Below are 13,470 nucleotides of genomic sequence, written 5' to 3' on the forward strand. Positions count from 1 at the left end.
CGTCCCTCCACTTGTTCATTCCTCAAATGGCTGCAATGGCTAGGGCTGGGCTGGGCCACAGCCAGAAGCCAGGAGCTTCATCTAAGTCTCCCAGGAGGGTGGCAAGACTTAGCAATCTTCATCTGCTTTTCCAGGCATATTAGCAGGAAGCTGGATCAGAAGTGGCACAGCCAGCACTGGAATCATCACCTACATGGGATGCTGGCATAACAGGTAGCAGTTTAACCTGCTGCACCACAATGCCAACCCCAAATATTTTTTAAATATTTTATTGATTTATTTATTTGAAATGTAGAATTAGAGAGAGAGGGAGAGAGAGAAAGGTCTTCCATCCACTCGTTCACTCTCCAAATGGCCACAATGACCAGAACTGGACCGATTTGAAGCCGGGAGCCATGAGCCAGGAGCAATGAGCTTCTTCTGGGTCTCCCTCATGGATGCAGGGGCCCAAGGACTTGAACCATCTTCTGCCATTTTCCCAGACCATAGCAGAGAGCTCTATCGGGGGGGGAACAGCCAGCATATGAACTGGCACCATTCACGATGCCAGTGCTTTAGGCAGAGGCTTAGCCTACTATGCCACAGGGCCAGTCCCCCCGGGAAAATGTTTTTATGTGAAATCTAAAATTATCAGACTCATAGAAGCAGAGAATAAAAAGGTGGTTGCCACAGACTAGAGGAAAATGAAAGTGAGGAAATGCTGTTCAAGAAACAAAGTTTCAGTTAAACAAAATGAGTATGTTCAGATTTGACTATAGTAAATAGTATGTGCTGTATTATATACTTGAAATTTGCCAACAGGGTAGACCTTAAAAAATATTTAAAAGAAAATGGTAACTATGTGAGGTGATGAATATTTTAATTAGCTTAACTGTAGTAAAGTTTCATAATGTATATCTATATCAAAACATCAAGTCATATCTAAAAACATAAAATTTTATTTATCAATGAGGCTCAATTGTTTAGATATAACAAAAGATATTACCTTTTCCAAATATGGACTCACATCGTGCATCAAGATCATGACACTCTCCATTATAACAAATAAACTTGTCATTTTTGCATAAGTGCCCATCATGTATAGTTAGGTCAGGCGGACAGTCTCCTGAGCTTCCATTACAATACTCAGGGAGATCACATTCAGGATGTGCACTGGGCCTGCATAAATGGCTGTTATCCCAAAACTAATGGAAATTAAAATATAAAAATAAAGCATTACATAAGGTTGTTGTGTTTGTCCATACTTATTTCAAAGTTATGTCAATTATCTACATTTTGTCCCATTTATTCCATTATATTCATCATGATTTTGTATGTCATTATTTTAATAATTTAGAAGTTAATTGAAAGTTATCAAATAAAATCACAAGACATATGAATAAGAAAAAGTATAACACAAGTGTGACATCAAAGCCAAAGTTTTACTTGCATTTTCATTTTAAGAGGGGAATGATTGCTTTTAGCCATGAAAATTATTCCATTTGGTGAAAATATTGTAATCCAGTCAGTTTCTCAATAAAATAGGCCAATTAAAACCATAGTTTGTAAGTATGGAACACTTACAAATTGTATGAAAATTTAAGACACACACACACACACACAAAAAAAAAACAGAGGCAAAATTAGGGATAATAAAGTCCAACAACAGCTGTTTTTCTTTTTTTTTTTTTTTGACAGGCAGAGTGGATAGTGAGAGAGAGAGACAGAGAGAAAGGTCTTCCTTTTTGCCGTTGGTTCACCCTCCAATGGCCGCTGCAGCCGGTGCATCGCGCTGATCCGAAGCCAGGAGCCAGGTGCTTCTCCTGGTCTCCCATGCGGGTGCAGGGCCCAAGCACTTGGGCCATCCTCCACTGCACTCCCGGGCCATAGCAGAGAGCTGGTCTGGAAGAGGGCCGACCGGGACAGAATCCGGCACCCCAACCGGGACTAGAACCCGGTGTGCTGGCGCCGCAAGGCGGAGGATAACTATAGCTGTTTTTCAAGAAGAAACCAAATGGTAACCTTTCTCCTGGGCATCTTCCAGTTAATTAACTCTTCATAAAGAATTCTGGACATTTATATTAATAATTTTGAATGGGCATCTATCTCATACTTCATGTAGATAAATTCAAGTTGACACAAAAGATACTAGAGAAGCAAGAATATAATAATGTGATAAGGAAGAAAAAAAGTGTCAGTAAAGGACAAACAAAACCCATATGAGGAATTTGTTACAAATATAATGAAGTCTGAAAAGGAAAACAGGGACCAGAGATCAAATTGTTCACCACATAAACTAAATTGTGCTTCTTCAGTCAATGATAAAGTTTATAGCTTAAATTATTTACTATTTGGAAAACATCGTTTGTATTGAGTTTCACTCCTTATATGAAAACTTCAGTTCTTTCAACAAAGTATTTACAGGTATTTATCATAATCAGTAAAATTTTATTTATAAAATGTATATACAGAGTAGAATGAACGAAGATGTTCAATGCTAAAGAGTTCTATAGCATGTGTAAATGAAGACTTTTAAAAACAACATTAAGCTAGTGAAAATATTGGTATTCAAAAGAAGCCCCCAAACCCAACAAAAGTTCACAAATCAGAAATCTGGATCTAAATTTATTATCTGTTCCTTTTAAAAGCCATTTATTTTGACTTACAGCTTAATTACAAATGTTCTAAAGTACCTGAATTTTTACATAATCAGAAAATGTTAATAAATGTGAATCTTACATGGCACTGTCTGCAGCAGCCTCCTTGAAAACACTGGTTCCCCTGTCTCAGTCGACAAGTGCGAGGATCACAACAACTATCAGGTCCACATTGCTATGAATGAATAGAATGTACAAGTAAAAATACATATTACAATAATATAAACTTTAGTAGGAGAGTGAAGTAAATGTTGCTAACATTCATAGATTTCAGCATCTCTCACCACTTAGAAAACATTAATATAAGGCTTTTCCTTCAGGTCATGAAGTAACTGATACCCCACTTAGTTTTTTTCCAGGAAACTGGAAAAATTCATAAAATAATTTTTCCCAGAAACTGGACAACAGGCAATTCTCATTAAAGAAGAGAAGCAAACATAGTATTCCATAGTCTACATATACTATAATTTCTTTATCCAGTCTTCAGCTCTTCAGTTGATGCACATCTGGGTAGCTTCCACATATTAGCTATTGTGAATTGAGCTGCAGTAAACACGGGGGAACAATAACACTTTCACATGCTGATTTCTTTTTTTAAGAGTTTTATTTAATTATTTGAAAGTAAAGAGTTACTCAGAAAGAGAAGGAGAGAGAGAGAGGTCTTTCCTCCCCTGGTTCACTCCCCAATTGGCTGCATGGCCAGAGCTGCACCAATCTGAAACCAGGAGCCAGAGGCTTCCTCTGGGTCTGCCACGTGGGTGCAGGGGCCCAAGGACACAGGCCATCTTCTATTGCTTTCCCAGGCCATAGCAGAGCTGGAACTGATCTCATTTGGGTAAATTCCCAGGAATGAGATGGCTGGATCATGTGGTAGCTCTATCTTCAGATTTCTGAGGTATCTCCATACTGTCTTCCATAGTGGCTTTACCAGTTTACATTCCCACCAACAGTGGGTTAGGGTTCCTTTTTCCCCACATCCTCACCAGCATTTGTTGTTTGTTGATTTTTGTATGAAAGCCATTCTAACAGGGGTGACATGAAACCTTATTATGCTTTTGATTTGCATTGCCCTGATGGCTAGTGGTCCTGAGTAATTTTTCATGTGTCTGTTGGCCATTTAAATTTCCTCTTTTGAAAAATGCCTGTTCAAGTCCTTTGCCCATTTCTTAACTAGATTGCTTGTTTTGCTGTTGTTGAGTATCTTCAGCTCTTTGTAGATTCTGGATATTAATCCTTTATCAGTTGCATAGTTTGCAAATATCTTCTCCCATTCTGTCATTGCCTCTTCACTTTGCTGACTGTTTCTTTGGCAGTGCAGAAGCCTCTAAGCTTGATATAATCCCATTTGTCAATTTTGGCTTTTATTGTCTGTGCTTCTGGGATCTTTTCCAAGAAGTCTTTGCCTATGCCAGTGTTTTACTGGAATTCCCCAATGTTCTCTGGTAATTTGATGCTAGTGGGTTGTAGGTCTGTGATTCATTTTGAATGGATATTTGGGTAAGGTGTAAGGTAGGAGTCCTGATTCATACTTCAGAAGAAGGAGATCCAGTTTCCCCATCACAATTTGTTGAAGTAATATCCTTTCTCCAGGGAATGATTTTAGCTCTTTTGTCAAATATTAGTTGACAAAATGTAATGTAGATGTAATGTAGATGCATGGATTGATTTCTGGACTTTATATTCTGTTCCATTGGTCTACATGTCTATTTCTGTACCACTACCAGACTGTTTTGACTATAACTGCCAAATTAGCATAGTTTTCTGCTATTCTTTCACTGAATAGGTGTTCTAATTCTCTCCCTCTTTTTTAAAGATTTATTTATTTATTTGAAAGTCAGGGTACCCAGAAAGAGAGGAGAGACAGAGAGAAAGAGAGAGGTCTTCCATCCACTGGTTCACTCCCCAACTGATGGCAAGGGCTGGAGCTGCACTGATCCAAAGCCAGGAGCCAGGAGCTTCCTCTGAGTCTCCTATGTAGGTACAGGGGCCCAAGGACTTGGGCCATCTTCCACTGTTTTCCCAGGCCATAGCAGAGAGCTGTATCGGTAGTGGAGCTGCTAGGACTCAAACTGGTGCCCATATGAGATGCCAGCACTAAGATGGTGGCTTCACCCACTACACCACAGTGCCAGCCAATCTCCCTCTTTTTCACCATCAGGAACTCCCAATACATGTATATTTGTTTGTTTGGTAGTTTCTGTAAATCTTGAAAACTATATTTGGCTTTTCTAATTTTCTTCTTTTTTTTTCTATTTGCAAGAACTTGACTTCTATCTTGGATATTCTTTCTTCTGCCTCCCCAAGTCTGTTGTTAAGGCTTTCCACTGTATTTGATATATTGAATTTTCATATCTAATATTTCAGTTTGATTTCTCTTCATTGTCTCTTTCTCCAGGCAGAATTTCTCATCCATGTCATGTATGGATTTATTTAATTTGTTAATTTCCTTCTCTGCATTTTTGAATAATCTTATCATTCTTTTGAATTCCTTTTCAGGAATTTATCCCTCTCTTCATCTTCTCATTCCAATATACAAGTGTTTTTGTGTTCTTTTGGGGAATTCATACTATCTTTCTTGTTCATGCTTCTTAATTTCTACATTTATTTTTAGGCATTTGAAGAATCTCTTGTTGGTTTTCTCCTCTGAGGACTTTTGTCTGTGAAATATGCTTCTGTAGCTTAGTGGAGTTTCTGCTGCTTCACAAGAAGGTGTGGGCTGAGTGAGGTCCAGGACCTCCAAGCAGTGCTCAAGTATGAGGCAAGAGTCCAAAGTAATACCAACGTTGATGGCATGGTAGTTCTGCTATATCTTCATCAGGGTGGAGGTTAGATGAGGGAGGGTATGATCATTTTGGGCAGCATGATCACAGCTTCACACCCTCTCTGCCAAAGTGAACCAATTGCCCATGCTGAGCCATTGGTGTCTTCACCCCTCACCCAAGCAGGTTCTAAATAATGCAAAGGATCTGTGTATAACTGTGGAACCCTGTGCAATGAATCATCTCATACACTCATCAAACTGTGAGCCTCTCAATCTAGACACAGTTTATTGCTCAAACACTCAGCCACAAGTAACTCCCTATGGCACATTCACAGAATTCCACCAGTCATAGCACACAGGGCTTCAACATACACAGGAGCATATGATCTACTCTCAGCTCCACAAGCATTCCCTGTCCACAGAGAGAGCTTCAGCTTTCCCAGAGTCAGCTTCCTACCTGATAGAATCTGCTTGGTGCTCCACGTTGGAATGCTCATACCGCACTTTCATAAATGGACAGATCAACCAGACATAAAATCAACAAAGAGATAGCAGAGCTAATCTACATGATGGACAAAATAGACCTGATAGCTACAGAAGCTTTCATGCCACAGTTGCAGAATACACATTCTTTTCATCAGTGCAAAGAACTTTCTCTAGGATAGACCACATGCTAAGCCATAAAACAAATCTCAGCAAATTAAAAAAATTAAAAACATACATGCATCTTTTCTGACCACAATGGAACTAAGCTAGACATATAGCAACTCAGGAATCTCTAGAATATGTAGAAGCACATAGACAGTGAAAAACATGCTCCTGAATGAAGAGTGGGTAATTTAAGAAATTAAAAGGGAATCAAAAAAATTTCTGAAAGTGAATGAAGATGAGAGTGCAACATATAAAAACTTAAGGCATATAGTAAAGGCAGTTTTCAGAGAGAAGTTTACAGTAATTCGTGCCTACTTCAAGACATTGGAAAGGCAACAACAAATGAGCTATTAGCACATATCAAGAACCTAGAAAAACAAAAGCAAACCAAACCTCAAATTGCTTGGAGGAAAGAAATAATTAAAATTAGAGAAGAAATAAACTTGAAACCAAAGAAAAAACAATGCAAAAAATCATTGAAATGAACAGATTTAAAAAAAATAAACAAAATTGATACATCATTGGCAATGAAGACCCATATCAGTAGAATCAGAGATGAAAAAGGAAATATAACAATAGGTATCACAGAAGTAAAAAGAATCATCAGAGATTACTACAAATAGCTGCATGCCAACTAATTGGAAACTATAGAAGAAATGGATAGATTCTTAGACACATAAAATCCCAAAATTGAGTTTTGAAGACAGAACACCTAAACAGACCAGTAATGAAGACAGAGGTTGAATCAGTAATAAAGGCCCTCCCAACAACAACAACAAAAAGCTGAGGACCAGATGGCTTCCTTGCTGAATTATACCAGACATTTAAAGAAGACAGAATTCCAATTCTTCTCAAGCTATTCAAAAACACTGAAAGGGAGGGGATCCTCCCAAAAGTCTTGAAGCCAGCATCACTTTAATTCTTTAATCAGGAAAAGATAACAGAGAAAGAGAACTTATAATATCCCTGATGAACAAAGATGCAAAAATCCTCAATAAAATAGTAGCTACATGAATCCAACAACACACAAGGAAGATCATTCACCCAGACCAAGTGGGATTTATCCCTGGTATGCAGGGATGGTTCAACATTCACAAATCTACAAATGTGATATATCACATTAACAAATTGAAGAAAAAAACATATGGTTATCTGAATGGATGCAGAAAAAACAATTCACAAAATATAACACCCTTTCATGATGGAAACCTTAAGCAAATTGGGTATACAAAGAATATTCCTCAACATAGGCAAAGCAATTTTGAGAAACTGATAGCTAGCATCTTATTGAATGGGAAAAATTTGAAAGAACTCTCATTAAGATCCAGAACCAGACAAGGATGCTAACTCTTACCATTGCTATTCAATACAGTTATGGAAGCTCTAGTCAGAGTTATTAGGCAAGAAAAGAATTCAAAGTGATACATATTGAGAAGGAGGACGTAAAACTATCCATATCTGCAGATGACATGACTTTATATTAGGGGAACAACTCCAATAAGAGACAATTGGAACTATCACACAAAAATTAATAGCCTTTATAAGCACAGACATTGCCATGCAAGAAAGAACGTGTCAGTTCAAATCCCATTCAAAACAGCTACTAAAATATAAATACTTTGGAATAAATTTAACCAAGGATGTCAGGGTTCTCTATAATAAAGTTAGAGAACATCAAAGAAAGAAATATAAGACACAAAAAAATGGAAAAATCTTCCATGTTCATGGGTTGGAAGAATCAATATCATTAAAATGTCCATGAAAGCAATTTACAGATTAAATGTGATTCCAATCAAAATGCCAAGAATGTCTTTTCTGAGATCTAGAAAAAATGGTGCTAAGGGAAAATTGGATCTTCTTGTTTAGCAGTATAAAACAAGACTCCTATTCTACACATTATACATAAATAAGCCTAAACGGATCAAGGATCTAAATCTGTAAGCTGATACCAGCAAGTTAACACAGAAGAACATTACAGAAACTCTACAAGACATTGGCATAAGCAAAAGTTCTTGGAAAGACACCAGAAGCACAGGAAATCAAAGTCAAAATAGACAATGGGGAATACATTAAACTGAGAAACTTATGCGCTGCAAAAGAAATAGTCAGCAAAGTGGGAGAAATATTTGAGAATGAGAGAAAATATTTGCAAACTACACAACTGATAGAGGAATAATATCTAGAATCTATAAAGAACTGAAGAAATTCAAGATCAATAAAAGAAACCATCCAGTTAATAAATGGGCCAAGGACTTGAACAGGTATTTTTTTTCAAAGGATTAAATTCAAATGGTCAACAGACACATGAAAAAATGTGCCAGGGGTATACAATACAATCCCATCAAGGTGGCATGTACCAATGCCATCTCACTAGTCCAAGTGATCATCTTCAGTTCACAATCGATGGCTCTGAGAGGTCAACGAATCATAGGGATCACACAAACAAGACAAGTGTCTGCTAATACTAACTGATAGAATCAAAAAGGGAGAGAAAGATCCAACATGGGAAGTGGGAGACACAGCAGACTCATAGAATGGCAGACGTCCTAAACAACACTCTGGCCTCAGAATCAGCCCTTAAGGCATTCGGATCTGGCTCAAGAGCCCATGAGAGTATTGTAGGCATGGAAAGCCAAGATACCATGGAAAAGAAAAAAAAAGAAAAAGACCTAAATGAAAGATCTCTGCGAGTGAGATCCCAGTGGAAAGAACGGGGCCATCAAAGAAGGAGGTACCTTTCTCTGAAGGGAGGAGAGAACTTCCATTTTGACTATGACCCTATCGGAATAAGATCAAAGTCAGCAAACTCTAAAGGCTTCCATAGCCCTGGCAACTCATGACTAGAGCCTAGGGAGATTACTGACGCCATGAACAGGAGTGTCAAATTGTTAAGTCAGCAACAGGAGTCACTGTGTACTTACATCCCATGTGGGATCTGTCCCTAATGTGTTGTCTAATGTGCAGTGATGCTATAACCAGTACTGAAACAGTATTTTTACACTTTGTGTTTCTGCGTGGGTACAAACTGATGAGGTCTTTACTAATTATATACTGAATCGATCTTCTGTATATAAAGATAATTGGAAATGAAAAAAGGAAAAACCTGGTGTTAATTGGAAATTGCATAGAAAATTAATTAATTTTTTAAAAAAGTATTATGTAGGATCTCTGTCTTTAATGTGCTGCACACTGTTATTTAATGCTATAACTAGTACTCCAACAGTATTTTTTTTCACTTTGTGTTGCTATATGGGGGCAAACTGTTGAAATCGTTACCTAATATATACTAAACTGATCTTCTGTATATAAAGAGAATTGAAAATGAATCATGATGTGATTGGAAGGGGAGAGGGAGTGGGAAAGGGGACGGTTGTGGTTGGGAGGGAAGTTTTGGGAGGGGGAAGCCATTGTAACCCATAAGCTGTACTTTGGAAATTTATATTCATTAAATAAAAGTTTAATAAAAAAAAGAAAAAAAAGAAAAAATGCTCAGGATCACCAGCTGTGAGAGAAAAGCAAATAAAAACCACAATGATGTTTCACCTCACCCCATTTAGAATGGCTCTCAAACAGAAATCAAAAAACAATAAATGCTGGTTAGGATTTGGAGGAAAACATACCTTAATTCACAGTTGGTGGGATGTCAACTAGCATAGTCATTAAGGAAGACAGTACAGAGATTCCTCAGAAATCTGATACTAGATCTACCACATGACCCAGTCATCCCACTCCTGGGAAATTACCCAAATGAAATGAAATCAGTATGTGGAAGAGTTATTTGTACCCCCATGTTTATTGCAGCTCTATTCACAATAGCTGAGATATGAAAGCAACCTAGATGTCCATCAACCAATGACTAAAGAAAATGTGGTATACGTACACTATGAAATACTACTAAGTGGTAAATATAGTAAAATGCTGTGTTTTGCAACAAAATGGATGCAACTGGAAAGCATTATACTTAGTGAAATAAACTAGTCCCCAAAAGACAAATATGATATTTCCCCTTATCTGTGATAACTAATAGAGTACAAAAATGTAATGTAGCTAAGCAAAATTGACCTTTTGAGATTTGTTATTTCCAGTCCTTGTCTCTACTGTTGAGGAAAAGGTTGTTTTTTTTTTTAATTATTCTTACTGTACATTGAATTCTTTCCTTAGGGGTGGGTTAAGTTTATGATAATAAAATAAATTGTAAGTGTATCGTTGTAAACATTAAAAGACCGAGTAAGAAAGGAAGAGTAGGAAGGTTGAGTGTGAGCAGGAGGGAGAGTAGAGTGGGATGCTATCACTATGCCCCTAAATATATATATATATAAAATACATGAAATTTGTTCACATTATATAAAAATAAAATGATTTTCATATCTTCTTTTAAATTTATCTGAATATTTAAGAATGTTTATTATGTTGACTCAGCATTTTGGAGATTGTTGCTTATTTTTACATTAAGATTGATGTATAGAGAAATCATAAGCTTATGGTGTGAACACAGCCATAATGGGTTAGAAGTAACATTTCATATTATTTCCTCTCAGCTCCAATTTCTATCCAATTTCTTTCTTTTATATCAGTGTGCTTACTTTTAATTTCTAGCTTCTTGACTGACCATGACCCATCCCATTTTTTTAGTGTATAAGAAATTCAATCACCTACATCTGTTAGGCTTAAGCATTTATTAAGATGATCCAATTATCTTACTGCTCTTAACAATTTAGGGGAAAAATTTTTGTGCCAACTTAGAGAATAAAGAGAAAGAAAACCGAAGTATCATCGATATATAATCTTTTCTCATATACCTTCTCCCTCCCAGATAAAACCAACTGGTGTAAAATGTAGGGACATATATGATGAACAATGTGATTTCTCTGAATTTTGCAATGAGTGGCTCCTAACCTGTGTGCCTGAAACCTTTGTACTCCATGACAACATGTGATTCTAGTGATATCCTCTGTCATGATGGATTTTGCAAGAGTACAACAAGACAGTGTAAAACATTAATTGTAATGACCATAATTTTTTCTTAGTTTCTAAATTCTGATTATTTCAAGGTCTATTATTTAACTCTCTAGGAAAAAAAACTAAACTTGATTTGTTAGTTGACTGAAGTATTGCCTAGTGTATGTATCAGTGTTACAAGAAGTTAACGTTTTTCCTGATTTTGAAAAACAAAAAAAATCTCTGAATATATGTGAAACCTGTGTTCACAAAAGGAAGACATCTCAAAGGGAAATCAAATTGTTCATAATACTGTATAGAATTTGTAGTAATGAAGTCTAATTCAGATTTAAGGGAAATAAGAATTTTTATTAGAGTAAAAGAGGGCTGGTAGGGATTAGACTTCAAAGTGCTTGCTGGTGAACAAGGGCTTTGGCTCACAAGTCAGGTCTGATTTGACAGTTTTCTGTAAATAGGCATGTTGATTCATTGCAATACACATCCATCCTCCTGTACACATCTGAAAATTTTCTTTAATAGTCCTCCCATTATGCTCTTTTTAACCAGGTCATAGGAGAGCCATATATATATATAACTTCCAGGTATTGAAGGAAGAAGTGAGATTGAATTTTTGGTGGTTGCTATTATACTTTTTCTCTCCTTTTCCATCAGAGTCATTAGCTGCAACTATAGACCGAAGCTATAGAATAGTATTTGAACTGAGAGGTACACAAATGATCAGTAAAATTAGGAGAATTACAAAGTAGTGCAAATTAATGGCCTAATGTCCCTACAAGTAAAGCCAGGACTCATTACTGACAAGAAACATTCTGAGTGAGATATGGTTGTCAATAACTGGGTTATTCAACAAATTTATTTATTGCTTCTTTAGTATTAGCATTTGGTTTTGTGATTTTTTTTTTGACAGGCAGAGGACAGTGAGAGAGAGAGACAGAGAGAAAGGTCTTCCTTTACTGTTGGTTTACCCTCTAATGGCCGCCACAGCCAGTGCACCGCGCTGATCCAAAGCCAGGACCCAGGTGCTTCTCCTGGTCTCCCATGGGGTGCAGGGCCCAAGGACTTGGGCCATCCTCCTCTGCACTCCCGGGCCACAGCAGAGAGCTGGCCTGGAAGAGGGGCAACCGGGACAGAATCCGGTGCCCCGACCGGGACTAGAACCTGGTGTGCCGGCACCGCAAGGCAGAGGATTAGCCTATTGAGCCGCGGCGCCAGCCGGTTTTGTGATATTTAAAAGCACTCTGTGAGACCTACGGGATGTAGGCGCAACAGTGTTCACCTCAGATAACATAATATGCTTTGAGGAGCCAAGTATGACATCCAAAGTATCTTTATTTCAAAATAATGTCTCTACAATCCTATTGGTCAGGAATCAATGAACGTAAGCTGTGAAAAGTCTGCACCTATCAATCAGTTTTTTGTACTTATTTTCTGGAAAGCATTCTTCCTTTGCAAGCCTACCAAGGACCTTGGGAATAAAAGAAGGGTATCAAAATGTTTCCCTCAATGATTCTGTATTTCAATCTAAATTAACTCCAATTATTTGAATAGATCATCTATGGCCTTTAAACTAGAATGGCCTTTGAGTAGGATTTGATATAATTCTGAAGGAGGTATTAGTTTTGCAAGATCAAACTAAAACAGGATTTAGAAGACATAGGCAATAAAGATCTTATGCCATAGACCTAACAAATTGTGGTATGCTACCAAATTTCTGGATTCTGGTCAAGACATACTGAGGGGGTTGCCATTTTCAAATACAAAGCTATGTATCAAATAATAACATTTAAAGTAAAAAAAAACCTACAGATTTATGCAGTGAAGCACCTTGACTTTAGGTAATTTTAAAAAATTAGAACAGTGGAAATATCCCACATCTAAGTTCCTTTTGTTTTGCTAAAGTCTGGCTCTTACATTCCTGAAAACAAAGAAATTTTCTATTGTTGGTTTAACATGAAGTAATTTTACTGGCTTCAGTCATTTGGTTTGTTGTGATATTTACCCTCTAAAAGTTGGAAAGTCTCATTAACTGTAAAGTCACATACTCTACTAGAGGTATTTATCATCAAATTCAGTTGTATATCACCTAAATGGATCTAAGTGCTTACTCAACAGGTATATAAGAGTTTCTTAACTTGAGCAATAATATATTAGGCCAGTTATTAATTTCTGGTATCAGAGTAAGAAACTGTCCTGTGCATTGTAGGATGTTTAACAGTATCCATGTCCTCTGCTCAATACACAAAATACCTGGAGGCATTTTGGTTCTCACAGCTGGAGTGGAGTTGATACTGGTAATGGCTACAGATGCTTCTAAACATCCTAACAGTACACAGGATATCCCCTACTTCAAAGCACTATGTCAGCAGTGCCAGGGCTAAGATACCTTTCTCCAGAGAGAGCCACAGGTTTGGCTAATTGAGTTCCTTGAGACTCTAAAAAGGATGGTGTTCCATACTGATTTAC

General features: G+C 37.2%; 1 protein-coding gene across 1 annotated transcript in view; it reads right to left on the reverse strand.

Annotated features, from left to right (window-relative positions):
• ADAM32 (ADAM metallopeptidase domain 32) overlaps positions 1 to 13,470 on the reverse strand; it is a 199,425-nt gene that overhangs the window by 51,578 nt on the left and 134,377 nt on the right. The window contains exons 12-13 of the mRNA XM_062213816.1: positions 2,719 to 2,811; positions 986 to 1,184 (exon numbers count right to left, since the gene is read on the reverse strand). Coding sequence (XP_062069800.1) covers positions 986 to 1,184; positions 2,719 to 2,811 — 292 coding nt within the window. The remainder of the gene's footprint in view (positions 1 to 985; positions 1,185 to 2,718; positions 2,812 to 13,470) is intronic.

Source organism: Lepus europaeus, chromosome 16 (genome assembly GCF_033115175.1).
Source record: "Lepus europaeus isolate LE1 chromosome 16, mLepTim1.pri, whole genome shotgun sequence".
Lineage (NCBI taxonomy): Eukaryota > Metazoa > Chordata > Mammalia > Lagomorpha > Leporidae > Lepus > Lepus europaeus.